The sequence below is a fragment of the Pongo pygmaeus genome, chromosome 1 (assembly GCF_028885625.2).
Source record: "Pongo pygmaeus isolate AG05252 chromosome 1, NHGRI_mPonPyg2-v2.0_pri, whole genome shotgun sequence".
NCBI classification, from domain to species: domain Eukaryota; kingdom Metazoa; phylum Chordata; class Mammalia; order Primates; family Hominidae; genus Pongo; species Pongo pygmaeus.
This window is the reverse complement of record NC_072373.2, coordinates 186,346,552-186,374,075: the sequence shown is the minus strand read 5'-3', so window position 1 is coordinate 186,374,075 and position 27,524 is coordinate 186,346,552. Positions and strand designations below refer to the sequence as shown.

General features: G+C 45.3%; 2 protein-coding genes across 3 annotated transcripts; one reads left to right on the top strand and one right to left on the bottom strand.

The window, feature by feature from the left end:
- The first annotated feature begins 3,272 nt into the window (after positions 1-3,272).
- KLF17 (KLF transcription factor 17) lies at positions 3,273-18,347 on the top strand. Of its 2 annotated transcripts, none has more exons than XM_054490894.1 (4): positions 3,273-3,446; positions 12,346-13,189; positions 13,505-13,749; positions 16,229-18,347. In XM_054490894.1, the coding sequence occupies exons 1-3, from the start codon at positions 3,279-3,281 to the stop codon at positions 13,747-13,749; spliced, it is 1,257 nt and encodes a 418-aa protein (XP_054346869.1). In that variant the 5' UTR covers positions 3,273-3,278; the 3' UTR covers positions 16,229-18,347. The 2 variants fall into 2 exon arrangements, with proteins under 2 accessions (XP_054346869.1, XP_054346879.1); XM_054490904.1 differs by lacking the exon at positions 16,229-18,347 and adding an exon at positions 13,834-13,950 and having other exon boundaries at positions 3,288-3,446.
- Positions 18,348-20,806: 2,459 nt separating this feature from the next.
- KLF18 (KLF transcription factor 18) lies at positions 20,807-23,524 on the bottom strand. The gene is made up of 2 exons (XM_054503652.1): positions 21,640-23,524; positions 20,807-20,997 (listed from the first exon to the last, which is right to left on the bottom strand). The coding sequence occupies exons 1-2, from the start codon at positions 23,522-23,524 to the stop codon at positions 20,807-20,809; spliced, it is 2,076 nt and encodes a 691-aa protein (XP_054359627.1).
- Positions 23,525-27,524: the final 4,000 nt, after the last annotated feature.

The window sequence follows — 27,524 nt, the reverse complement described above, 5'->3', positions numbered from 1 at the left end:
TCTCAAAAAAAAAAAAAAAAAAAAACAGTGGGACAGAGTGCAAACTGAGAGGCAAAACATTTTTGTTTGTTAAGTGCAAATTTTTAATTTGTACATGAAATATGTTACTGAATTTGAATAAAAATTTACCTTTGAAATGAAAACCTATTCCTTTAAACTTGTTAATGGTTTTAAAATGAAAGATGAATAAAGGAAATAAATGTTATAGCCTAAGTATTATTGCCTAAATTGTATCTTATTTAGATGTTTTGGTTTTATTAAAATTTACTTGTTGGTTGCTGGATGATCATTTACATAAGGGAGTATATCAGATTGTAAGGAAAGGATCAAAATTTAAACAGGTAGATGTGAAAATGATTGAAATAAATAATTGTGCCTTTTTCATTTTTTGGAGCCATAATATTAATTTTATGTATTTATTTTATGATGTGAGTATGCATACAAAGTTTTGGCAAATAAATTTTTCACTTTTGCCTTTCCTTTTTCTGGCCATTATTATGATTCGTTTCATTTTATGATCATTTGAAAATATGAAATTTGAATTATGGAAATAATTTTATCTTTAGAGGAGGGGGAAAATGATCTGCTCTGTGTGTCAAACAGGATCCATTCTACAAATATTTCCTAAATGCCAAGTTGGGAGAAACACTAGGTATGTGGGAACTGAAAGAGGCATCAAATGGGAGTCAGAGACGTCCCCAGGAGGAGGTGATCCTGGAGTTGAGAGCTGAGCCGTTGTTAGCCATAGAATCATAGCCACCATTTCTCAAGGGCCTGCTCTCAGCCCCACTCCATGCTAGTAGCTGGGGACCCTAAGATACATAAGAGCCTTCTTACCCCACTTGTTATGATAGAGCAAATGTCCCTGCTCTCACTAAAGGCCCACTTGTCTGTTGGTACTCCAGATCCTGTCCTTTCTTGATTCATCCATGACTTTGCTCTTATAATTGAGCCCTCTGTTTCTGTATCAGTTTCTCCTTTGGTGCATCCCCATCAGCCTATAACATGCCCTCCCTTAACTGCCACCTCATTTTTCTGCTCTCATTCGTAGCAAAACTTCTTTGTTTAGTGTTTAGAGACAATGTCCCACTCCATCAACTCCTCTTCCCTTGGCAGCCCAGTCCAATCAGGCTTCTATCCTACTGCACTTGGTTTTGTCAGAGTCACCAGTGACCTCTGTCTTGCCAAATCCAGTAGTCACTTACCTGTTTATTTCAACCTCTCAGGCTTTTTGGGTGACTTTGCTGTTCTGCTGGGCCTTAAATGTAGGAGTCCCCAGGCTCTGTCCTCTGTCCTGTTGTCAAACTATCTCCAGTGTTGATAGCATCCACTCTAATGGCCTTATAACTGCCACCTCTATGCTGACAGCACCCAAGTTTACATTTACAGCCCTGACCTTCTCTGAGCATAATTAATAGACATCTCAAAATCAGTGTCGAAAATGGAATTCTTGTTTCAGTCACCTCCAAATCTGCTCCTCTTCCTATCTTTCCATATACCAAGTGGCACAATCATCATGCAGTTGCTCAAGCCAATAATCTAGGAGCCTCTTTGATTCCTCTTTCCCTCCCTCCCTACCCCCTTCTGATGCATTACAAGTCCTGTTTTTCATTCTTTTTTTTTACAGATGGGATCTCACTATGTTGCCACGGCTGGAGTGCACTGGCCGTTCACAGGTGCAGTAATCCCATTACTGATCAACATAGGAGTTTTGATCTACTCCATTTCTGACCTGGGCCAGTTCATCCCTCCTTAGGCAACCTGCTGGTGCCCCACTCCTGGGAGCTCACCATACTGATGCTGAACTTAGTGTGGACACCCAATCAGCACAGCACACTGCAGCCCAGACCTCCTGGGCTCAAGTGGTCTCCCGCCTCAGCCTCCTGAGTAGCTGGGACTACAGGTGGGCACCACCTCCATGACCAAACACTGACATCTCTTTCTTGGACAGCTCCTTTAGATTTATTTATTTAATTTTATTTTTTGAGACGGAATTTCGCTCTTGTTGCCCAGGCTGGAGTGCAATGGCGCAGTCTCGACACACTGTAACCTCCATCCCCTGGATTCAAGCGCTTCTCCTGCCTCAGCCTCCTGAGTAGCTGAGATTACAGGCATGCACCACCATGCCTGGCTAATTTTTTATTTTTAGTAGAGACAGGGTTTCACCTTGTTGGCCAGGCTGGTCTCAAACTCCTGACCTCAAGTGGTCTGCCCGCCTCAGCCTCCCAAAGTGCTGGCATTACAGGCGTGAACCACCGTGCCCAGCCGCAGCTCCTTTAGATTTCTAACTGGTGTCTCTGCACCCCTCTGGCCCTTTATAATCCATAAGGAGCCAAATGGTTTATTTTAAAAACACGTATCAGATCATATCAAGTTCCTATTTAAAAGCATCAGTGGCTTCCCACCACACTTAGAATAAAATCCAAATTCCTTTCTACGGTCTTCAAGGCCCTATCCCTCTGTCCTCATGTCACTGTCCATGTGGTATCACTGTGGTCACCCTGCCTTCAATTTCCTTCTAGCACTGTTGGGCTCTTTCTTGCCTTAGAGCCCTTCAATCTTCCTATGGCTGGCTCCTTTCAGGCATTTCATTTTCAGCTCACATTTCTGTTTTGGTTTTCCATAGCACTCACCACCATCTAAAATTATAATAGTTAACAACTTTATTACTCATTTCTTATCTTCCCATATAAGATGGAAATTGACAGCAAGGACTTTGTTCTGTCCTGTTTACCATTTTACCCCTAGTTCAGAGATCAGTGCCCAACACACACTGGGCACTCAGTAAACACTGCGGAATAAACAGGTTGTGCCATGAAGCTCCCAGTCTTCAGTTCGTACAGACAAGGGACAGAGGTGCACAGACTGTAGCAGAAAAGCTCCAGCCTTTCCAAAGCTTATGGCAAGATCCCGACCTGACAGAATGCTGGTGGAGGCTCTCCTATCGGCAGAGGCCCTACACCCAGCCTTGCCTCTCTCTCCAGCCTCCTCCTGACTGGAGTCGGAGACCTGGGTGTCCTCAGCCCCCACTTGGGTGAAACAGTTGCTCAGACTGAAGGGTGGAATGGGTGGGGTGGGTGGGCGGACCAAATTTCTTTAAGAAGCGTTCAAGGCCTGAAGTGGCTGTCCGTGAGGCTGCCTTGGTTGGGGCATGCTGAGGGCGGGTGGGCAGCCTGGGGCAGGGCTGCGGGGGCGGCGCAGGGCGGGACGGGTGGGGTCTGACCCCGCCCCCTGGCGCAGCTGTAAATAGGTAAATAGAAGGTGATTGTGGCGTGGCGATGTACCGATACCCATACCCGCCTGCGACGCCGTGGTGGCTGGTTCCCTGTCTCTTCAGTAGAGAGTCTAGACCCCACCCAGTCTTCATGTACGGCCGACCGCAGGCTGAGATGGAACAGGAGGCTGGGGAGCTGAACCGGTGGCAGGCGGCTCACCAGGCTGCCCAGGTGAGTCAGGTGCCAGCCCCTGGCAGGCCGGGCGGGCCCAGGCTAGGGGGCGGCGGGGAGGGGAGGCCTTGGAGGAGAAGGGAGGCGGAGGGAAGCAGAAACCCGAGGGGTAGAAATCCGAGGGGAGGGGTGGCAAAGGAAGGAATGGGAGATTGGGGAGGGGTTGCAAAGGGAGGGATGTGAGATTGAGGGTGTAAATCATACGTCGTTTATTCCAACAATGTTCTCCCAACAGTGGAGCTTGTGTTGGACGCGTGGGGGGTAAGAGGGTTCCAGGCAACTTTCTGGCGAGGGACTTGAGTAGGCAGGACAGCAAAGACCAAGTTAGGAAGTGAGCAGGAAACGACAGGAAAAAAAAAAAGAAAATGTTAATTGGAGTCCTACTAAGTGGTAGGCTTTTGCCAGACCCTGGAAATACAATGCTGAATTTACCATGAAACAGATATATATAAAATTGTGTTAATAAATCGTTAACTGAATGATTGGAATTGTACAGCGTTACATGAAGGAGAAGTCAGGGGCGCATGGGAGCAGATACCAGAGGTGTCTGATCGGATTTGGGAGGCTTAGGAGACAGCTGAGACTCTGTTCTGGGACTAGAGAACCCGTCAGGTGAAAGGTTCCCAGGTCTGAGACCACAGGCTGTATGCTTCCTCTTAGGAGGAACTGAAAGACCAGGGCCTAGACAGTGATGGAAGGGTGGCCCCAGGGACACCATTGAGATCATTCAGCGTTTGTTTATTCCAAGAGCAGTGGGAAGCCATTGATGAGTTTAAACACAATCTGTCTCAATTAGATTTGCATTTTCAAAGGAGTGCCCTGGTGGATGTGGGCTGGGTTCAAGGCAATAGTTAGAAAGCTTTTGTGATAATCCAGGTGAGAATTCAAATGGCGGCCTACCTACAGAAGTGAGAGTAGAGATGGAGGAGCTAGACGTATCATAGATTGCGGAGATGTTTTGGAGGCAAAGACCACAATCTTTGGTCCCTAGGTGGTGAGGGAGACATCTAGAGTAACAGATTGCTTGCTTGCACAATTGGGTGACAACAGTGACATTTTCTGAGAGTGAAGGATGAGAAGGACAAGATTAATCCGTTGTTTGAGGGAGGTGGGCAAAGATGCTAGTGAATTTTGGATGTAGTCCTTTGGAAGAGCCTGTGGGCCATCCAAAAGGACTCAAACAATAGGTAGCTGGAAAATTCAGGAGCCATCTTCGCCAGAGCGAAGATTTCAGATTTAGGAATAGTTGGACTGTAAACAGAAACAGCCACTGGCATGGGGAAGCTTGCCCAGAGAGAGCAGAGAAAGGGAAATCTGCAAAAGAGACTGAAGGAGGGGGTCTGAGAGAAGGGAAGGAGAAAACTTGGAAAGTGTGGCCATGCGTGTTAGAGAGGACAAGCATTATAAGAAGGGTGTGGCCAGTGGTCATATAAGCTCCTGAGAGGTCAAGCGAGGAGTCTGGAAAATGCTGCTTGGTCATAGTGGGATGTAAGTCATCAGTGGTGACCTTTATGAAAGCTGGTTCTGTGGAGAGATGGAGGCCAGAGCAAGTTTGAGAGAATCATAAGGGAAAGTAGTGGTGAAGCCATGTTTAGACAACTTAATTTACCATGAAGGACTGGGAAAACAAGAGGGCCATTGCTGAGAGTTAGGGAAGAGAGGCTGAGCATCCCAGAGGTGCCCACCCAATAGTCGTTTACCTAGTTCCTATTGTATGTCTGCCTTATGCTAGTTGCTGAGCATATAGTGGTAAATAAAACAGATAAGGCCGGGCATGGTAGTCCCAGCGGCCCAGGAGGCTGAAGCAGAAGGCTCCTTTGAGCTCAGGAGTTTTAGGCTGTGGTGCACCACAATCATGCCTGGGAATAGCCACTGCACTCCAGCCTGGGCAACTTAGTGAGATCCTGTCTCTAAAATTAATTAAATTAAAAATAAAACAAGATCTTCCCAACTCTTCTAGAGTTTTTTTTAAAAATGAACATTTTTCTCTATAGCCAAAACCACATAATCAAACATATCAAAATTGTATATATATATACACTTTTTTTTTGAGACAGGGTCTTGGCGCCGTTGTCCAGGCTGGGGTGCAGTGGTACCATCTCGGCTCACTGAAACCTCCGCTTCCCAGGTTCAAGCAATTCTCGTGCCTCAGCCTCCCAGGTAGCTGGGATTACAGGCATGTGCCACTCTGCCCAGCTAATTTTTTGTATTTTTGGTAGAGGGGTTTTGCTATGTTTGTCAGGCTGGTCTCAATTTTCTGCCCTCAAATGATCTACCTGCCTCAGCCTCCCAAAGAGGTGGGATTACAGGCATGAGCCGCCACGCCCAGCCGATAATTCCTTTAAATTATCTTAGATGCAAGCCTTATTCAAATGCCCCTAGCTATTCCTAAAATGTACTTTGTAGCTGGCACATCCAAACCAGAATTTAAGACCATACACTGTATCTGGTGATTATGTCCCTTGAGTCTCTGAAATTAGAATAGTTTTATTTTTTCATGATTGGGATTCAGTTTTTCATGATGCTAACTTTTGTCTTATAGAATGTTCCTTTCAGATATATCAGATTGCTTCCTCATGATAACATTTAGCTTTATCTTCTATCACTTGTATTACCTTTAAGTTATGATTAGATCTTACAGCTTAACTGGATTCAAGATTTTTGGCAAGACTGCCTCATGTGTATGGTAGGTTTCATCTTGCATTACATCAGGAGACACATCTGGCCACCATTTGGTGATACTTGTATTAAGGTAGTGAAAAGCCTCGTTGATCTCTCTATAGAAATTTACCTTGTGGTCAGAAAGTAATCTGTGTGATTCTACCTTGTGTGTATCCAATGTCCAGTTCCCTACCAGCCATTCACCTACTGGTTTTAACACCAAATTTAAATTTTTCCTCAACTAAATTTCCTTAGGGATGGCAAAATAAATTTCCTTTTCCTTTATTGCTTTTCCTTTTTTCATTTTTTTGTCCCACATTTATGTTTATTAAAAACTGACATAAACAAACACAACCCGTACAAAAAATATCCCAAATCCCGTATGACTTTGAAACAGTAATCTTGAGAGGCATTATCGCCTAAGACCCCCTCTTCCTCTGCCACGGCCACGTCCTCTTCCTCTGCCTCTGCCTCTTCCTGCAACAGCTTCTCTTTTCTTAGATTTCACCTTAGGTTCAAGATCCACAAGTAGTGTATCCAGAGGTAAACTGTCTGGTAGAATAAAATACTGAATGTTATTTCCTCGAATACTCCGTTTCCAGCTGTACAGGTTCTCTGTTCTTCAGGGTCATTTTCACAGCTTTAAGATGTGTATTCATGCTGACATCCACACCTGGACCTGTGGATGAACACCATGGACCTGTGTTCTGTTCTTCAATGCAATGGTTCATCCTAGCGGCGCCATCACCCTTTGGGTCCGATAGCGCACAGAATCCAACAACCGAATACTGACCGACTGCAGTATGAATGGCCGTTTTTTTTTGTTTTCGTTTTTTGTTTTTTTGAGACAGAGTCTCACTCTCTCCCCCAGACTGGAGTGCAGTGGCACGATCTTGGCTCACTGCTGCAACTTCTGCCTCCCAGATTCAAGCGATTCTCATGCCTCAGCCTCCCGAGTAGCTGGGATTACAGGCATGCACCACCACGCCCGGCTACTTTTTTGTATTTTTAGTAGAGACAGGGTTTTGCCATGTTGGCCAGGCTGGTCTTGAACTCCCAACCTCAAGTGATCCGCTCCCCTCGCCCTCCCAAAGTGCTAGAATTACAGGCATGAGCCACTGCACTTGGCAGCAAAATAAATTTTCTAATTTCACCATTCATTCTACATTTATTAGTTTGTATTCTTCTGTAAAGTAGGAAGTAATATTTAACTGCAATCATTTGGTAATTTTGAATTTTTTTTTCTTTTAGAGGCAGAATAAATGCTTAATTTATTCAATTCGATTAGCAATGTTCGAAGTTAGGATAAGAACTGAGCTTTTGTCACTTGAGGCTGCAGTGAGCCATGATCATACCACTGTATTCCAGCCCAAAATGAGCCATGATTGATCGTACCACTCACATCTCAGCCTCTGGAGAAGCTGGGACTACAGACACTTGCCACTATACCTGGCAATTTTTAGTTTTTTTTGTAGAAATGGGGAGTCTCACCATGTTGCCTGGGCTGGTCTCGAACTCCTGGCCTCAAGCGATCCACCTGCTTTGTAGTCTCACTGCAGGCTCCGCCCCCCGGGGTTCACGCTATTCTCCTGCCTCAGCCTCCCGAGTAGCTGGGACTACAGGCGCCCACCACCTCGCCTGGCTAATTTTTTGTATTTTTAGTAGAGACAGGGTTTTACCATGTTGGCCAGGCTGGTCTCGAACTCCTGACCTCAAGTGATCCACCCACCTGGGTCTCCCAAAGTGCTGGGATTATGGGTGTGAGCTGCTGTGCCTGGCCCCTTTTGTATGTATTCTCTAGCTATGTCCTTTGTGGTTGCCATGGGGATTACATTTGACATCCAAGTTATAACATTCTAATTTGAATTTATACCAGATTAACTTCAACAGCACATAAAAACTGCTTCTGTATAGCTCCATTCCCACCTCTTTTCAGTTACTGATCTCACAAAATTACATTTTTATGCATCGTATGTCAAAAAATAAAAGTATAAATTTTATGCATTCTTTTAAATCATGTAGAAAACAAAAAGTGGAGTTACATATCAAAGTTAAAGTAATACTCAGTTCTATAATTGTCCATATATTTACCCTTATCAGAAATTTTTCTTATGACAGATTTCTTCGCATGGCTTCAAGCTACTGTCTAGCGTCGTTTCATTTCAACCTTAAGGACTGCCATTAGCATTTCTTGCAGGACATGTCTAGTGGTAATGATCTCTCAGCTTTTGTCTACCTGGGAATGTCTAATTTCTTCCTCATTTTGCAAAGACAGTTTTGCCGTGTATAGGATGGTTGATAGTTATTTTTTTTCCTTTAGTACTTTGAATATATCAACCCATGGTCTTTTAGTGTCCAAGGTTTTGATGAAAGAGCTTCTGGTAATTTGTGGGATCCCCTATAAGCGATGAGTCACTTCTTTTGCTATTTTCAAGATTCTCTCTTTGTCTTGGGCTTTAAACAGTTTTATTTTTTATTTTCGAGACACGGTCTCACTCTCTGGAATGCAATAGTGCCATCTTGGCTTACTGCAACCTCTGCCTCCTGGGTTCAAGCAATTCTCGTGCCTCAGCCTCCTGAGTAGCTGGGATTACAGGCGCCCGCCACCACACCTGGCTAATTTTTGTGTTTTTAGTTGAGACGGGGCTTCACCATGTTGGCCAGGCTGGCCTTGAACTTCTGACCTGAAGTGATCCGCCTGCTTCGGCCTCCCAAAGTGTTGGAATTACAGGTGTGAGCCACCGCACCCGGCCTCAACCATTTTATTATAATGTTTCTTGGTATAGGTCTGCGAGTTTATCCTACTTGAATTTTGTTGAGCTTCTTTGATGTTTGTATTCATATCTGGAAGTCTCTTCAGTGGGAAGGGGAGGGGGTTGTAACACTGGGGGTTGAGTTGCCACAATGGCTGCCTACCTCTGTTTGCACCTCATAATCAGAAACAGCAACTAACAATCAGGATATAGATTTCCCCAATAGTTGGAGGACAAGGGTTTTGTTTTGTTTTGTTTTTGTTTTTGTTTTTTTGAGACAGAGTCTTGCGTGTCGCCCAGGCTGGAGTGCAGTGCGTGATCTTGGCTCACTGCAAGCTCCGCCTCCCGGGTTCACACCATTCTCCTGCCTCAGCCTCCCAAGTAGCTGGGACCACAGGCACCCACCACCATGCCCGGCTAATTTTTTTTTATTTTTAGTAGAGACAGGGGTCTCACCATGTTAGCTGGGATGGTCTCGATCTTCTGACCTTGTGATCCACCTGCCTTGGCCTTCCAAAGTGCTGGGATTACAGGCGTGAGCCACTGTGCCCGGCCGAGGACAAGGTTTTTATTGCCCACTCTGGCTCCTGCAAGCTGCATGCAAGTTGCTCCGGGAACATGGGGTGTGTATCGGTAGCTACTACCTATCTAAGAATTTAGGTTGACCAAAATTAACTGCAATTTACTTTCAAAGCCTTCCTTTGGAAGTTACAAGCCTTTAATACCCTTCATTGTTCCAAAAAACTTGTAACAGACAAATGCTGCCAGTGTGATAGTTACCTTGCTGAGGATACAGGTTCCTGGTGCTTCCTACCCTGCCATCTTCCTTGATGTCGCTTCCTGTCTCCTTTGACCCAATCCTAATCTTTGAAAGCTCCCTTATTTTCTGGCACGAAATGTACCAGGCTCCCTTAAACCTTCCTTTTCCCAGTCTTGGAGTCAGGAAATTCTTGGTCTAACTTTTAGCAAGGAATAGAATTAGAGACAAGTCTAGGCTCTAGAGGCACACGTTGTTATTAGAGTCACAAATGCTTCGATAGGCTATTTTACTGGACAGAGCTAGAAAAAATATATATATTTTTTACATTGTGAATTTGTATAGAATATTTCCTATTTAAATTTAGCAATATTATTATTTTTTTTGAGATGGGGTCTCACTCTGTCACCCAGCCTGTACAGCAGTGATGCGATCACAGCTCGCTGCAGCTTCGACTTCCCAGGCTCAAGTGATCCTTTCTACTTCAGCCTCCTGAGTGGCTGGGACCACAGGCACATGCTACCATGCCTGGCTTGTTTTTTTTTTTTTTTTTTAATTCTTTGTAGAGATGAGGATTCCCTATGTTGCTCAGGCTGGTCTTGAACTTTTGGACTCAAGTGATCCTTCCACCTGGGCCTCCCAAAGAGCTAGGATCATAGGCATGAGCCACTGTGCCTAGCAATACTAACTTATTTTAAACCATATTGGTAAAAATGACACTCAAACAGAAAAGTGAATGTAAGTACAGCTTCTACAAAGTAATGAATTGTTACAAAGTAAAACCTGTGAAACTGTCACTCAGGTCAAGAAATAGAAGCCCGTCCAGTGTCCCTTTCTTACCTTTCCCCATTCCCTGCTCTCTAATATAACCCCATCCTGTTGTCTGGATGTAACTTTTTTGAATTTCCCTGTTTCTGACCTGTGATGTTCCTATAACTGCTGCAAAGGTTGTAATTGCTTCAAATTTTTCCTTCCTTCCTTCCTTCCTTCCCTCCCTCCCTCCCTCCCTCCTTCCTTCCTTCCTTGAACTCCTGACCTCAAGTGATCCGCCTGCCTCGGTGGATCTTTTTCTTTCTTTCTTTCCTTCTTTCTTTCTTTCTTTCTTTCTTTCTTTCTTTCTTTCTTTTTCTTTCTTTCTTCTCTTTTCTTTCTTTCTTCTCTTCTTTTCTTTCTTCTCTTTTCTTTCTTGTGTTTGAATGTTGTTACGTTTTCCCTTGATTTGTAGCAACAATTTTCTGGTGACTTTTTTTTTTTAATTGCAATCTTTAATTTCTGTCTTGATGGTTTAGTATCTTGTATGGATATTGTATTTTAAACTTCTCTTTTGGTTGTCATATTTGAATGGATTGTTCTTTTCTGGACCATCCCAATTGAAGAGTGAATAGGAGATGATAGGATAGCTTTATTCTTTTCTCAACTCAAGAGCTCCCTCTTCTATTGCTACAGTAATGGACTTTTTTGTTGCTGTTGTCTTGAGACAGAGTCTCACTCTGTCAGCACAGGCTGGAGTGCAATGGCACAATCTCAGCTTACTGCAACCTCTGCCTCCTGGACTCAAGTGATTCTCCTGCCTCAGCCTCCCAAGTAGCTGGGACTACAGGCACACGCCACCACACCTAGCTGATTTTGTTTTTCTTTTTGAAATTTCTGAGCTCAAGCAATCCACCTGCTTCGGCCTCTCAAAGTGCTGGGATTACATAGTTGTGAGCCGCTGCGCCTGGCCTACTGACAGTTTTTAAAAATATGGTTCTTGGCTCCTATCCTATTTTAAGACCTTCTACCACCAATCTCTTTCTTACCCTTCATGCAAGTCAGTCATTAAGGGATACTGCCTCCTGACTTCCAGACAACCCCCATCCCTTTTTTTAAGAAGTGTTTTTTTCACATCTGCCTTTTCCCCATATCTCCTCCAATGCTTGATCTCAGACCTGCCCAGGCAGTTCCCACTCAGGGCAGACGCTGTAAATATTTGCAGATGATGTCTAAGTTTTGCCAAAGCCAAGACCCATCTGCAGCCTCAATTCCTTCTATCTGTGTGGCTTTCTGCACCCGTTCTGCTGGTTTAGGATGTTCTTTCACTTTCACACTTATGTATAATTTGGAGTTTGGGCCGGGCGCGGTGGCTCACGCCTGTAATCCCAGCACTTTGGGAGGCTAAGACGGGAGGGTCACCTGAGGTCAGGAGTTCGAGATCAGCCTGACCAACATGGAGAAGCCCCGTCTCTACTAAAAATACAAAATTAGCCGGGCGTGGTGGTGCATGCCTGTAATCCCAGCTACTCAGGAGGCTGAGGCAGGAGAATCACTTGAACCCGGGAAACAGAGGTTGCGGTGAGCTGAGATCGTGCCATTGCACTACAGCCTGGGCAACAAGAGTGAAACTCCGTCTCAATAAAAAGAAAAAAAAATTGGAATTTGAACATTTTCTCAGTTTTGCTGAAGGTGTAGGTTATGGACTGTTTTATTTGCTCTCTTCGTTGCTTTGTGTGAAATAAAAACCAAAAACATGTCCGAGGGAAAGTGGCATGAATTACATTTAGGCTTCCGTGGGGCTTGTATTAGCCAGACCGCATGTTAGAAAGCCCAAGCTGGGAGATGGTCTGGAGGCAGGATAATTCAAGCAAGAGATGGAAATAGAGGGCTGGATTAGGATGGGGTCTGGGGATGAAGAGGAGGAACATGTGGAACTGGAATTTGAGCAAAAATCACCTGACTCTTTTTCCCCAAGGATAACGAGAACTCAGCGCCCATCTTGAACATGTCTTCATCTTCTGGAAGCTCTGGAGTGCACACCTCTTGGAACCAAGGCCTACCAAGCATTCAGCACTTTCCTCACAGCACAGAGATGCTGGGGTCCCCTTTGGTGTCTGTTGAGGCGCCGGGGCAGAATGTGAATGAAAGGGGGCCACAGTTCAGTATGCCACTGCCTGAGCGTGGTATGAGCTACTGCCCCCAAGCGACTCTCACTCCTTCCCAGATGATTTACTGTCAGAGAGTGTCTCCCCCTCAGCAAGAGACAACGATTTTCAGCGGGCCCCAACTAATGCCCGTAGCAGAGCCCAATATTCCAAGGGTGGCCAGGCCCTTCAGTGGGAATCTAAGGATGCCCCCCAATGGGCTGCCAGTCTCGGCTTCCACTGGAATCCCAACGATGTCCCACACTGGGAACCCTCCAATGCCTTACCCTGGCCTCTCGACAGTACCTTCTGACCAAACATTGTTGGGCCCGACTGTGCCTTCCACTGAGGCCCAGGCAGTGCTCCCCTCCGTGGCTCAGATGTTGCCCCCACAAGATGCCCATGACCTTGGGATGCCCCCAGCTGAGTCCCAGTCATTGCTGGTTTTAGGATCTCAGGACTCTCTTGTCAGTCAGCCAGACTCTCAAGAAGGCCCATTTCTACCGGAGCAGCCCAGACCTGCTCCACAGACAGCAGAGAAGAACTCCAGGCCTCAGGAAGGGACTGGTAGAGGGGGCTCCTCAGAGGCAAGACCTTACTGCTGCGACTACGAGAACTGCGGAAAAGCTTATACCAAACGCTCCCACCTCGTGAGCCACCAGCGCAAGCACACAGGTGAAGGAGGTGTCAGGTGGGGTGGGGATGTAGGAGTCTCTGGGCTTTAGATTTGTCCTGGGCCACTGGTGGGTAATTGCTTGGGATGAGCCTTTCATCTTCCAAGCTTGGAACTAAGCTAGACTGACCCCCCGACTTGCCATACAGGAGGACTGTGCCAAGATGACTGGGGCGGGCACTCCTGATTGTGTTGCCCCTCCCTGGTTCCCTGGACCTTCCCTTTTGAATCCTCAACCTGGACTGCTCTGCCTCACAGGGTCAGACCCCTTCCTTCCTACTCTATTCTAAATTCCATCTCTCCCTTGTCATTCCCAGGTGAGAGGCCGTATTCTTGCAACTGGGAAAGTTGTTCATGGTCTTTCTTCCGTTCTGATGAGCTTAGACGACATATGCGGGTACACACCAGATATCGACCATATAAATGTGATCAGTGCAGCCGGGAGTTCATGAGGTCTGACCATCTCAAGCAACACCAGAAGACTCATCGGCCGGGACCCTCAGACCCACAGGCCAACGACAACAATGGAGAGCAGGACAGTCCTCCTGCTGCTGGTCCTTAGGTCAGTCTCCTCTCCTCATTCTGGGTTTTCTTTTTCCTTTTTCCTTTTTATTTTTTTGAGACGGAGTCTCACTCTGTCTCCCAGGCTGGAGTGCAGTGGTGCGATTCGGTTCACTGCATCCTCCACCTCCCAGCTTCAAGTGATTTTCCTGCCTCAGTCTCCCGAGTAGCTGGGACTACAAGCACGTGCCACCAGGCCCGGGTAATTTTTTGTATTTTTAGTAGAGACGGGGTTTCACTGTGTTAGCCAGAATGGTCTCGATCTCCTGACCTCGTGATCCGCCCACCCTGGCCTCCCAAAGTGCTGGGATTACAGGAGTGAGCCACTGCGCCCGGCCTCATTCTGGCTTTTCTACACAGATCCTACCTGCCTCTGACCAGCTCTTCTCTTTGGTAGGTGTAGGATTAGATGAAGACAGGAAGATTATGGGTCAGTGTTAAAGCCCACACGGAGCTCTGGAGCCAGAGACTCCTCAAACCCTGTGTCGGATGCCCTTAACCTCTCTGGGGCCACCTGCTTCTGCTGGAGTTTAGTCAGATGGGAATGTGGAGCACAGTAGAGACTGAGAGCTTCATTAAAATGCTCTTTATTTCTTGTCGCTCCCCAGCTTAAAACCCTTTAGTGACTCCTTTGCTTGCTACATAAAATCCAGTTTCCAGAGCCAGACTATTTTCAAATCCTGAATTTGCCACTTAATATCCATGTGACCTTGAGAAAGTTCTTGGATCACTATGCTTTGTTTCTTCCAGAAAATGAAAAAACTAGTTTTGGACTGTATTGGACATGGCACATATACTGCATCATTCTCCCTGGCACTCACTGGCCATGTACCCAGAGTTTCTGTTTCTTCCCACCACTTTACAGACTTGGATGGAATGCCCTAGCATAGGGCATGGGATCTGGCATCTCAAGTTGCTGCTAGCAAACTTAGAAGTGTGGAGAAATTTATTTATTTGAGACAGAGTCTTGCTCTGTCACCATGGCTGGAGTACATTGGTGCGATCTCAGCTCACTGCAACCTCTGCCTCCCGGGTTCAAACGATTCTCCTGCTTCAGCCTCCTGAATAGCTGTGATTACAGGCACGCGCCACCACACTCAGCTAATTTTTGTATTTTTTGTAGGGATGGGGTTTCACCATGTTGGCCGGGCTAATCTCAAACTCCTGGCCTCAAGTGGTCCGCCCACCTCAGCTTCCCAAAATGCTGGGATTACAGGCATAAGCCATGGTGTCTGGCTGGGAGTTAATATTTATGGGATAAAATTTGAGGCCAGGCGCGGTGGCTCACGCCTGTAATCCCAATACTTTGGGAGGCTGAGGCAGGTGGATCACAAGGTCAGGAGTTCGAGACTAGCCTGGCCAATACGGTGAAACCCTGTCTCTACTAAAAATACAAAAATTAACTGGGCATGGTGGCGTGCGCCTGTAGTCCCAGTTATTCAAGAGGCTGAGGCAGGAGAATGTCTTGAACCAGGGAGGTGGAGGTTGTGGTGAGCCAAGATTGTGCCATTGCACTCCAGCCTGGGCGACAGCAAGACTCCATCTCAAAAAAAAAAAATTTTTTTTTTGACTAGTGGAAAATGGGAGATAGGTGAGACTCAGGCAGATATCAATTCCCCCTTTTTCCCTGCCTTTCATGAATTGCTGCATGGCACCAATTCTCCAAAACAGGACCATCAGTGGGGAGACCTCCCAAGTAGCCAGTTGACACAACTACTGTGCCCTCTGCAAGGCTTGTCATGAAGCAGTGCCCACACCAGCCTGTTAAATACATCACCTTGCATTACTTCCCATTCCTTCCTGCCTTTCTTCCATTTTCTCACTTCCAATGCCTTGGGTTTGCACCTCTCCAAATAAAACACCAGTACTTAGTTCTTGTTTTCAGGCTCTGTATTCTAGGTGACTGAGGACTAGGAGGGAAAGGAGGACCTAAGACTGGGGCGGATAAAGATGAATCTCACTGTAACTTCTCCTCCCACCTTCCTTAGGTCCCTGGACTACCAAGCACCAGATATTAAGTGGCCTATCTTTCCCTCCTCTCCCTTGGGGTTAAGGGGATAATGACTATCCTGACAAACCAGCCAGGTAGTTTAGAACCTCATATTTAGACTCGGCAGGCTGTTTTACTCCAGCAAACTGATAGAGAGAAAGGAACTTGGCCAAGCTATCAAGTGCAGAGCTAGAATGCCAACCAGGATCTGTCTGCCCCAGAGGTGGTCTCTTCCCTAAGAAGATGGTGCCTTCTATGGGTGTTTCCTGAACCCAGGCTGGTGCCAAGCACAGAGATTAATTAGAGCTGGTTTCTGTGCTCAAGGGACCGTCTTGATCTGGGGGCTCAGAGGTCCACCTCGGTACAGTAGCCATGGGGAAGGGGAGCCCCTAATGGAAGGGTCAGAAAGGCTTTCTGGAGGAGGTACTCCCTGGGCCCAGTAAGAGTGTGACACCTAGTAATCCCTCAAATTTTGAAATAAACTGAACAGGTGAATGAAGAAGGAAGAGGATTCCAGGCAGAGAGCACTGGACGTGGCAACTGCTCAGAGGAGAGGCAGTCTTCAAGTTCTACATTCATTCAGCAAAATGTTTTTTGAGCCTACAATACTGAGCGCACCAAGGCTGTGGAGACTCATGGTGAGGAGCATGGAGTTAACTAAAGGATGTGTCAGGGAAGAAAGACTTCTCAAGGAGGTGCCTCCATCAGACCGAAGGACTCATGGGGGCTAGCTGCACCTCACATTTCTTGGACATATACCGTTGGACATGTCTATCTTCTGGAAACTATGGCATGGACAGTAAGGATTCAGAGGTGCGTGAAAGCACCCTGCCTCTGCAGAGCAGAAAGATCATAGACAACACTTATGAATGTGCCCAGTGCTGCCAAGGAGAGAAGCCGGTCCTCTGCAGGCTCAAGCCTATCTGGGCCTCTGGGGAAGCCCCACAGCCTTGGCTGTGCCTGCCCCTGCCCTCTCACCCCTACCCTGACCCTGTCCTGCTTTGCTGCCTTTGTGTGTGTTACTATGGCCCCAGTATACCTGGGATGGACATCCAGGTGCCCTTCATCCAAGCTCCTATGTGAAGGGAGTGGACATGATTAAAAGAACAGGGGCAGAAGGGGCTCATTTATGACCCATTCACTAGCCCCAGGGATTGAAGTCTTGGGTACACAAAGTGTCTTTCTACCAGGGCACCAGATCCCTTCCATGGAGCAGGCCATCTTGGGTTCACTGGGTCAGGGCTGGTCTCTATTCCCCAGCCCACCTGGCTCACACACAGCCTCGTGGGTAGGGTCAGCAAACCAGATTGCTTGTTGTCTGCTTGGTGATCTAGCGTTTTCACCAAGAAGTGGACGTGGAGAAGACCAGAGTGATCAAGGGTATATGATGTGCACTACAACGGTGGACAAAACAGGCTCCTGCTCTTGTGGAGGTCACAATCTAGCGGAGGAGGGATGTTACTAGAAGTGCACAAATTGGGCCCGGCATGGTGGCTCATGCCTGTAATCCCAGCACTTTTGGAGGTCGAGGCAGGCGGATCACTTGAGGTTAGAGATTCGAGACCAACCTGGCCAGCATGGTGAAACCCCATCTCTACAAAAAATACAAAAATTAGCCTGGCATATGGTGGGTACCTGTAATCCTAGCTACTCGGGAGGCTGATGGGAGAATCACTTGAACCCAGGAGCCGGAGGTTGCAGTGAGCTGAGATCTCACCATTGCACTCCAGCCTGGGCGACTGAGTGAGACTCTATCTCAAAACAAACAATCAAAACAAAAAAGACCTGTGGACTCTAGTAGATTTTGAATCCTGCCTCTGCCATTTCCTGGCTATAAGGTGTCTTGGGAAATTTACTTGTCACTCTTGCTTCTGATAGTAAAGGTGATGGTGAGATAGATTCAAGATGGAGAGATAAGGTTAAGTGTTTTCTTTGGCTGCAACATGGAGATTAGATTAGAGCGAGGATGTAAGGGAGAGGAAGGGACATAGCAGTATTTCAGGTGAGAGTCAAGGTGGCTTTGGCCAGGGTGTGAGAGTGGCGGTAGGGAGAAGTAGGAAAGTGAGAGTTAACTGGATTTGGCAGGTGAGGGCGAGGCCAAGGGTGACTTCCAGGTTCCTGACTTGTGTTATAAGTAACACAGAAGAAGAATGGATCAACTTGATTCGTTTTGCATTGATTGTGATATCTCTCATACCTGCAAAAAATATTTTGTATATATCCAATTTAATAATAAATGCACTCAGGAAGGTCAAAAAAGAAAAAAGAAAAATAATACAAAATAATAAAAATACTTAGGATAACTTGAGGCCAGGAGTTTGAGACCAGCATGACCTTGTCTCTGTAAAAAATAAAATTAAAAGAAAAAGAAGGAAAAGTGATCTACTAGTACATTTAAAGCTTTGAACTCCCCATCCTTCTTTGCAGAGGTAACCACTATACTGAATTTTGATTAATCTTGCCTTAGCTATTTATTGTTTTTACCACATAATCTGTCTGTTCTTAAATATAGTGATTGGTTTTTTATGGTTCTGAACTTACCTTTATTCTGTTTAGGATTCATTGAACTTTTTCAATCTAAATGTTTAGTAGTCTTAATAAAATTTGGAAAAATTTTGGGCGTTGTTTTGTCAAATTTTGGGGTTCTCCTCCACCTTCTATTTCTGACACACAGTCTGCCTATATGATGGAGCACTTGATATTGTCCTTCAGGTCACTGATGCCCTGTTCATTTTTTTCAGTTCTTTTTTCTTTTCTTTTCTTCTTCTTTTTTTTTGAGACTGAGTCTTGCTCTGTCGCCCAGGCTGGAGTGCAATGGCACAATCTCGGCTCACCACAACCTCCATCTCCTGGGTTCAAGTGATTCTTGTGCCTCAGCCTCCCGAGTAGCTGGGATTACAGCCGTGTGCCACCACACCCAGCTAATTTTGTATTTTTAGCAGAGACTGTTTCTCCATGTTGGTCAGGCTGGTCTCGAACTCCTGACCTCAGGTGATCTGCCCTCTTTGGCCTCCCAAAGTGCTGGGACTATAGGTGTGAGCCACCACACCTGGGGGTTTTATATAATGTGAAATCCTTGGTGGATTGTTATAATATATAAGGGTTGTAGTGAAATCTGAAGAAATGTTTGGGGTTTTTGGATGGGTTGGGAATATGTTACTATTTTTCATATTTAGGTTAATGAAATAAAAACTCCTTTAGTCTAAAAATTTATAATCTAGCAGATTAGATCTGGATAATGAGGAACAGCTGTATGATCTTTTCTTTTTATAGTTGTACTTCATGTAAGACTCTAGTGCACTCTCAGATTTCTTTGGTCTCTCACTCCCCCACCCCCACCCTGGTGTGTTGACAATGTAGAGAAGTTTTGTTTGGGGTTGTTATGGATTCTTTTTATTGGCCTTAGTAATAACATGGATGAAATCTTAGAGATAATGTGTTGAAAACAAGGGAGTTTCAGAAGAAACTTAGTATAAATTATATAGCTTAATATAATATTTATGAAGCTCAAAACAAAAAATCTCTGCAAATTATCTTTGAATACATGCATTTTTGATAAATGTATCAAGGGATTTATGTATACAAAATTCAGGGTAGTCATTAATTCTAGAAAATAGACAGAAGGATGGGTAGAGGAGCTCACCAGACTTGGCACATAGCCGGGGCATTGCAAGGTTTTCTGAAAGGAGCTATAGTCAAGGACTTGGAATCCCCACTGTAAAGCAGGTTCACTGTGCACTGGTTATCAGCTTGTCTGAGTCCAGTGAGATCCAATGACACCCATACACACAGCAAGTTAAATAAAATAGGTTTATTACTAACAGGCAGCAAGGGACAACAATCTAGGATTCATTGGGAATGAGTCCCCCAAGGCTCAGGAAAGCTGCCCAGGGGGATGGAGTCTTAACTGCATGTGTCCCACTTGTACCACAGCTGAAGGACCCCAGAAAGCAGCCAGCACAGAGTTTTATACCCTGGGTTTATGTGGATCGTTGAAGGACGATGGTGCTTCCATGCAGAGGCCTCCTTATTTGGGGTCTCGGCTAAGGCACTCTCCCATCTGCTCTGTAGCGGTCAGTAAATAAGGCTTGATCATTCCTTTCCATCTGGCTCATTGTTCCGATTGGCCATCTCAACACCTGATTGCATGACACTGGGTGATAAGCTCTTCTTACAGGTGCTCATTTTTTCTACTTATAACTTAAATATCTTATTCAATATATTTCATATATAATATTACACAATATCTTTTTTTTTTTTTTTTTGAGACAGGGTCTCACTATGTTGCCCAGACTGGAGTGAAGTGGTGTGAATATAGCTCACTGCAACTCCAACTACTGAGCTCAAGTGATCCTCCCAGCTCAGCCTCCCAAGTAGCTGGGACTATAGGCGTGCACCACCACACCCGGCTAATTTTTGTATTTTTTTTTGTAGAGACAGAATTTCGCCATGTTGCCCAGGCTAGTCTAGAACTCCCAGGCTCAAGCAATCTGCCCACCTTGGCCTCCCAAAGTGCTAGGATTACAGGCGTGAGCCACCACACCTGACTGAGGTTGAAACTTTGAATAGGCTAAGTACTCTTCTAAGCAAAGTCCATTTAACCTGAGACCACTTTATGCTGGACGTGACTGAGCGTCCCCTCCTTTTCACCTTATAGGAATGAAGCTCCAAAGAAACGTGGACTCAGCTACAGACAAAAAAAAAGTTTCGTTCTTTACCCTCTGAGCTATACACATATCAATCTCAATCACCTACATAGATACATTTTTAAAAGTACACATACAGGTAAATACAGAGTAAGATCTAGAAGCATTCACAGCATGCTGATAAAAGCCGTTACCCTGAGAGAGGCGAATGAATGAAGAGTGCTTCTTGTTTCAAGTTGAAAGTCATCCAGTTTTTACATGAAAACGCATACCTACTTTCTTTGTATATTTTAGAAAACTTATGAATAATATTAAGCACCTACTAGCTACTGGCATAGGGAAATAGGGGAGCTTGTTCAAGGGAAACAAACTCAGTAGGGAGAATCTTTTAGCTGTACACATTTCCTTATGGGCTGAAGGGTTCATAATCCTGGGCGAATGTTGTGGACCTTTGCATGCTGCTTTAGGTGATCAGATCTTGCAAAATTCTTGCTGCATATTGAACACAGGTAGGGCCTTTCCCCAGTGTGCCTTTTCTTGTGTCTGTTGAGCTCATCTGAGCGGGCAAATTTCCACGTACATCCCTCTACATCGCATACATAGGGCTTCTCCCCTGGACCAGACAGAGAGAGAGAGACCTGTCATACATCAGGGTGAGGTAGGGCAGGGACATTGAAAGTGAACAAGAAAAAGTTTTTGAACAAGTTGGAGTGGGAGAGGGAAAGCCAGAGGAGATGGGAGTGGGGGAGGTGAGTGAAGGAGGAGGGGAATGAGGGCCACAAAAGCTGGAGAGACAAGAGGAAAACTGTGAAGAAGGGAAGAAGAGGAAAGGAAGAAGAAGAAAAAAGAAACAGGAGGAGAGACAGTTATTGGCAGGCAAGTTAGTGGGGGGAATAAGGAGGATGAGGGAAGTGGGGCCTGGGGGCCCTGTCACTATGAAGTGACGGTCCCAGTAGAAATAGCGTCAAGAACATCTACCTGCAAGAGGCCAAAGAAATCCCTCCACTTATTCCCATCAAACCAGCAGTCAACACCACTAAAGGCTATAGCCAGCCTGGCTCTGGTCCAGGACTAGAGCCTGTCCCTAGGACTGCTTTATCCACTCTTCTGAAGGTGCCAACCTTTTCTATTATAGAATCTTCTTGAATCCCTGGCTTAAAGGAAGTGGCAGCAATCTCAAATGCTCCCAGGGCTTTGTAAAGGCACAAATCTGTAGCCACTTGCCCCTCACCCCTGTTCCTGAGCCCTCACTCACCGGTGTGCTTGCGCATGTGTATTCGGAGGTGGCAAGCCTTTGAATAAGACATCTTGCAGTCCTCGTAAGTGCAGACATAGGGCCTTGAAACCTCAGGATTCTTCCAGAACTGGCAGCTCTGTGTCTTCTGCTTTTCTGGGAGTTGTCCTTGAATCAAATGGGAACTTGAAAAGCATAGGAATCCTGGGTATGGCAATGATAAGAACTGATGGGGCATCATATATCCCCCATAAAGGCTGTGGTCATCAGTGAGCGTTGTCATATTGCCCACCTGAAGAGTCAGCATCTGGTCCCCATAGAGGGTTGGGTTGCCACTATACGTTGCCATCTGGCCTCCATAGACGGCCTGGTTATCAATGGGGGTCATATTCTGCCCCCCGTAAAGGTTCTGGTTAAAAGTGGAGGTCATCATATTCTGTCCCCCGTAGAGAGTCTGGTTACCAGTGGAGGTCATCATCTGCCCCCCGTAGAGGGTCTGGTTACTAGTGGAGGTCATCATCTGCTCTCCACAGAGGGTCTGGTTACTGGTGGAGGTCGTCATCTGTCCCCCGTAGAGGGTCTGGTTACTGGTGGAGGTCGTCATCTGTCCCCCGTAGAGGGCCTGGTTACTAGTGGAGGTCGTCATCTGTCCCCCGTAGAGGGCCTGGTTACCAGGGGAGGTTGTCATCTGCTCTCCACAGAGGGTCTGGTTACTAGTGGAGGTCATCATCTGCTCCCTGTAGAGGTTCTGGTTACCAGTGGAGGTCGTCATCTGCTCTCCACAGTGGGTCTGGTTACTAGTGGAGGTCATCATCTGCTCCCTGTAGAGGGTCTGGTTACCAGTGGAGGTCGTCATCTGCTCTCCATGGAGGGTCTGGTTACCAGTGGAGGTCGTCATCTGCCCACAGTAGAGGGTCTGGTTACCAGTGGAGGTCGTCATCTGCCCCCCGTAGAGCATCTGGTTACCAGTGGAGGTCGTCACCTGCTCCCCACAGAAGGTCTGGTTACTAATGGAGGTTGTCACCTGCTCCCCACAGATGGTCTGGTTACTAGTGGAGGTCGTCACCTGCTCCCCGTAGAGGGCCTGGTTACCAGTGGAGGTCGTCATCTGCCCCCCATAGAGAGTCTGGTTACCAGTGGATGTTGTCACCTGCTCCCCACAGAGGGCCTGGTGACCACTGGAGGTCGTCATCTGCTCCCCACAGAGGGTCTGGTTATCAATGGAAGTCATCTTTTGCCCTCCATAGAGGTCTAGACTGGTTGTCATCTGGCCCCCAGAGAGGGTCTCATCACTACTGGAAGTCACTGTATGACCATCAGTGAGGGTCTGGTCACTACTGAAGGTCACCTGGTCCCCACAGAGAGTCTGGTTATCACTGAGGGTCTTCATCTGATCTCCATGCAGGGCTGGTGTCTGATTCTCATTGAGGGTCTGGTCACTACTTGGGGTGTTCAGCTGGCTACTTTCACTGGAGACTGTTATGTTGCTTGCAGTGATGGTTGTCTTCTGGCAATCAGTGGGTGATGACTTTGGGGTGTCAGTAACATCTGTCATCTGGGAACCTGCTGTGTGTTTTATCTGATCATCAAAGGAAGTCACTTTCTGGCCCATGGAATAAGTCTCACTTAGGTCTTCAAGGGCTTTAAGAGCGCACATTGTTAAGTCCTGGGTGAGAACTGTCCCGGGGGTGTTAGTGCATGCAGAAGTCATCATTGTGGACCCCAAGGGAGGCATCATCTTGCTCTGGGTTGACTCATGTTGGCTCTCCTCAGCATGGGCAGTCAGAGGCATACAGTTCTGTGGTTCTGGTGCATCTGGGGTTTCTGCCTGTTCTGCATGTTGCTCAGAGAGATGCTGGAAAAAATTCTCAATTTCCTCAATTGCCTGGAGGAGACTGGAATCCATCTCTTTGCTGTTGCCTGATGACTGAACTAGATCTTTAGTTATGGGATCCTGCAAAAAAAATTAATAGGTCAGGGGTTCATACCAGCTCAAATTCCAATCCCCAGGTATGCTCCTTCTCCATCCCTGTTGACCCTATCCTAATCCAGCCCACCATCATCTCTTGCCTAGAAGCTTGTAGTTTCCTCTCAACTGACTCTGGAGTTAACTTCATCCAGTGCCCCCTCCACACACACAGTAACATTTTAAAAGTGCAAACATTTCTCAAGTGCAAACTTTTACTAAGATACTCCTATCTGCCAATGGAGATGAGAGTCTAGATGCATGCTGTGAATCTCCTATCATCCTCTGAAGAGATCTTACCCCAGAGGCTTTTCCAAAGTCTCCTCTCCAGACATCTTACTGGAGATTCAGCTGATTAAACTTTCAAATAAATTATCTCATTTCATTTCCACCATGACCCCAGAAAATAAGGGTCATAATTAATCCCATTTTAAGGAAAATAGAAGTCCCGGGAGGTAAATTGACTTGGCCCAGGTGGAAGACTCTTAATTTGTACTGGACCTATCTGGCTCTGGGTCCTTACAGTCCCCTAGATAAATGGGGACATTTCTCCCAGAGATCTCCCTGGGGGCACCCACTGATTCTAGCCTCCTGAGAACCATCCTGGAAACCACCAGCTTCTAGGAACCATTCTACTATGGACTGAATGTGTTTCTCCAAATTTTATATGCTAAAACTGAATTTCCAGCGTGATTGTATTAGAAGGTAGCGCCTTTGGGAGATGATTAGGTTATGGAGACAGAACCTTCAAGAATAAGATGAGTGTTCTTCTAAGGGGCTGAGGGTCAGAGTTCTTTACTTCTACCAAGTGAGGACACAGCTAAAAGGTGCCATCTATGAATCAGAAAGTATGCCCTTACCAGACACCGAATCTACCAGCTCCTGGACAGAATAGACTAAGACACATTCCAAGAAGCAGTTTCTTTGGAGACAGAGGCCTAACTGTGCATATGGACAAGGTTTATATTTCTGTTCAAAGTGGCCATCCATATGCTTCTAGGCTTCCTATGTCTCTGGTATCAAGTTTATGTATGTATGTACGTATGTATGTATGTATGTATGTATGTATGTATGTATGTACTTGTTTATTTATTTATTATTTTCTCTTTTTTCTCTGCCCCATATGATCTGCAGGAAAAGTGTCAAGTTTATAATGAGCTCCCTGAAGCCACCATCTGGGTAGCCTCACATCTTTTTCGTCCCCTGTGCCTCTTCCTGCTTTTGTCCTACTCTAGCCAGATCAGTCCACTCAGTTTTGCCATGTTCCTATCCAATCCATTGCTCAGTCTGCCTTGCCCAGCCAAGTTATCTTATCTAATATGCTCTCCTTTCCTATCTCTGCCATCAAAGTCTGGTCCCTCCTGCCTTGTCCTGACTCTCAGAATAGAGAAATACCATAATTCCCCCAAGCTGTATTCAAAATGTGTGACGGGACTGCCATTGAATATGGTGGACTGAGGAGACCCTGAAGTCCTTCCCTTCTATACCAAATCACAGAAATGATAGATGGCTTTAAATATATATAAATATATATATAAAATATACGTACATGTATATATAATATATGTACATATATATATTTAAAGAAAAATTTAAAAAACCCCAAAGCATGTACATATATATCTATTTATGATTGAAAATAAGTGGAATTTCCCAAGAACTAGAAGGAGGTGCCCTTAAAAGAAGGGAGATAATTGAAGCCCACAGTGGAAGCAGAAGCCACTTTCACTTGGAGGTCTGGGCTGATGCCACTTCTTGTGGTGACACCCTACCAAGGGGAGCTCTCAAAACCTAGGAATTCTTTTTATTTTTATTTTCAGAGATGGATTCTCTCCAAGTTGCCCCAGCTGGATTTGAACTACTGGGCTCAAGCGATCTTCCTGTCTCAGACTCCCTAGTACGTGAGACTACAGGTGCTTGCCACCACATCCATCTCTAAATCCATAATAGAGATCCATAATAGAAGTAAAACTGGAAGGCCGGGCATGGTGACTCACACCTGTAATCCTAGCACTTTGGGAGGCCAAGGTGGGTGGATCATGAGGCCAGGAGTTCAAGACCAGCCTGGCCAAGATGGTGAAACCCTGTCCCTACTAAAAACACAAAAATTAGCTAGGCTTGGTGGTGAGCACCTGTAATCCCAGCTACTCGGGAGGCTGAGGCAGGAGAATCACTTAAACCTGGGAGGTGGACTCCAGCCTGGGCGACAGAGTGAGATGCCATCTCAAAAAAAAAGAAGTAAAACTGGAAAATTCACAAATTTGTGGAAGTGAAAGAATATACTCTTAAGAAACAATGGATCAAAGAAGAAATCACAAGGGAAGTTATAATGAAAACAAAAACACAATAGACCAAAATTTATGGGATGTAGCAAAAGCAATGCTAGAATAGAAATTTACAGCTATAAACACATTTAAAAAAACAAGAAATATCTCAAATCAGTAACCTAACTTTACAATTTAGGGAACTAGAAAAAGAAGAACTAAACTTAAAGTTCGCAGAAGGAAGAAAATGATAAAGATTAGAACAGGCCAGGCACAGTGGGTCAGGCCTGTCATCCCAGCATGTTGGAAGGCTGAGGTGGGAGGATCCCTTCACCCAGGAGTTCTAGACTAACCTGGGCAATATAGTGAGATCCGGCTTCTACAAAAAAAAATTTTTTTTTTAATTAGCTGAGTGTGGTGGCACATACCTGTAGTCCCAGCTACTTGGGAGGATGAGGCAGGAGGATCACGTGAGTCCAGGAGTTGGAGGCTACAGTGAGCTGTTATTGTGCCACTGCACTCCAGCCTGGGTGACAAAGCAAGACCCCACCTGTAAAAAAACAAAACAAAAAAGAATAGAGCAGAGATAAATGAAATGGAAATTTTTAAAAATACAGAAAAATTAATGAAACAAAAAATCGATCTTTGAAAAGATCAGCAAAATTGACAAACCTTTAAGCTAGATGGACTAAGAAAAAGAGACTCAAATTACTAAAATCAGAAAGAAAAGTGGGGACATTACTACTACTTCTACAGCAATAGAAAGGATTTTAAGACAGTACTATGGACAGTTTGTACACCAACAAATTGGATAACCTAGATAAAATGAAGAAATTCACAGAAACACAAAACCTATCAAGACTGGATCAAGAAGAAAGAAAATCTGAAGAGACCTGTAACTAATGAGACTGAATCAGTAATCATTATCTCCTAACAAAAAAAAAAGCTGTGGACCTGATAGTTTCACTGGTCAATTCTACCAAATTTCAAAGAACTAATATCATTCCTTCAAACTTCTACAAAATATTGAAGAGGAGAGAATACTTCCTAACTTACTCTACGAGCCCAGCATATACCCAATGTCAAAGCCAGATGTGATGCTGCAAGAAAAGAAAACTACAGACTCATATCCCTTAAGAACATTGATGCAAAAATCCCAAGAAAGTACTAGTAAACCCAATTCATCAGCATATTACAAGGATTATACAACAAGACCAAATGGGATCTACTCCCAGAATGCAAGGATGGTTCCACATATGAAAATCTATTTTCAATATATTTATTGAAGAAAATATAGCTATAAGTGGACCTATGCAGTTCAAACCTGTGTTGTTCAAGGGTCAAATGTATATACAAACAATGGAATATATAACTGAATATCCAGCCTTAAAATGGAAGGATATTCTGACACATGCTACAACATGGATGAACTTTGAGGACATTATGCTAAGTGAAATAATCCAGCCACAAAAAAGTGACTCACATAAAAAAATCATGTGATTCCACTTATATGAAGTACCTAAGAGTAATCAAAATCAGAGACAGACAGATGGTTGGGGGGAAAAGGGGGAGGGGGAATGAGGAGTTAACTGTTTAACTGGTACAGTTTCAATTTTATAAGATGAAAGAGTTCTGGAGATGGATGGTGGTGATGGTTGCACAATACTATGACTGTA

Excerpts from the sequence above, each read along its gene's own strand:
- KLF17 (XM_054490894.1), top strand. The coding sequence starts at position 3,279 with ATGTACCGATACCCATACCCGCCTGCGACGCCGTGGTGGCTGGTTCCC. Across the intron at positions 3,447-12,345 it reads CGGCTCACCAGGCTGCCCAG|GATAACGAGAACTCAGCGCC; the intron begins GTGAGTCAGGTG and ends TTTTTCCCCAAG. Across the intron at positions 13,190-13,504 it reads CCACCAGCGCAAGCACACAG|GTGAGAGGCCGTATTCTTGC; the intron begins GTGAAGGAGGTG and ends TGTCATTCCCAG.
- KLF18 (XM_054503652.1), bottom strand. The coding sequence starts at position 23,524 with ATGGATTCCAGTCTCCTCCAGGCAATTGAGGAAATTGAGAATTTTTTC. Across the intron at positions 20,998-21,639 it reads ACACATGCGCAAGCACACCG|GGGAGAAGCCCTATGTATGC; the intron begins GTGAGTGAGGGC and ends TGTCTGGTCCAG.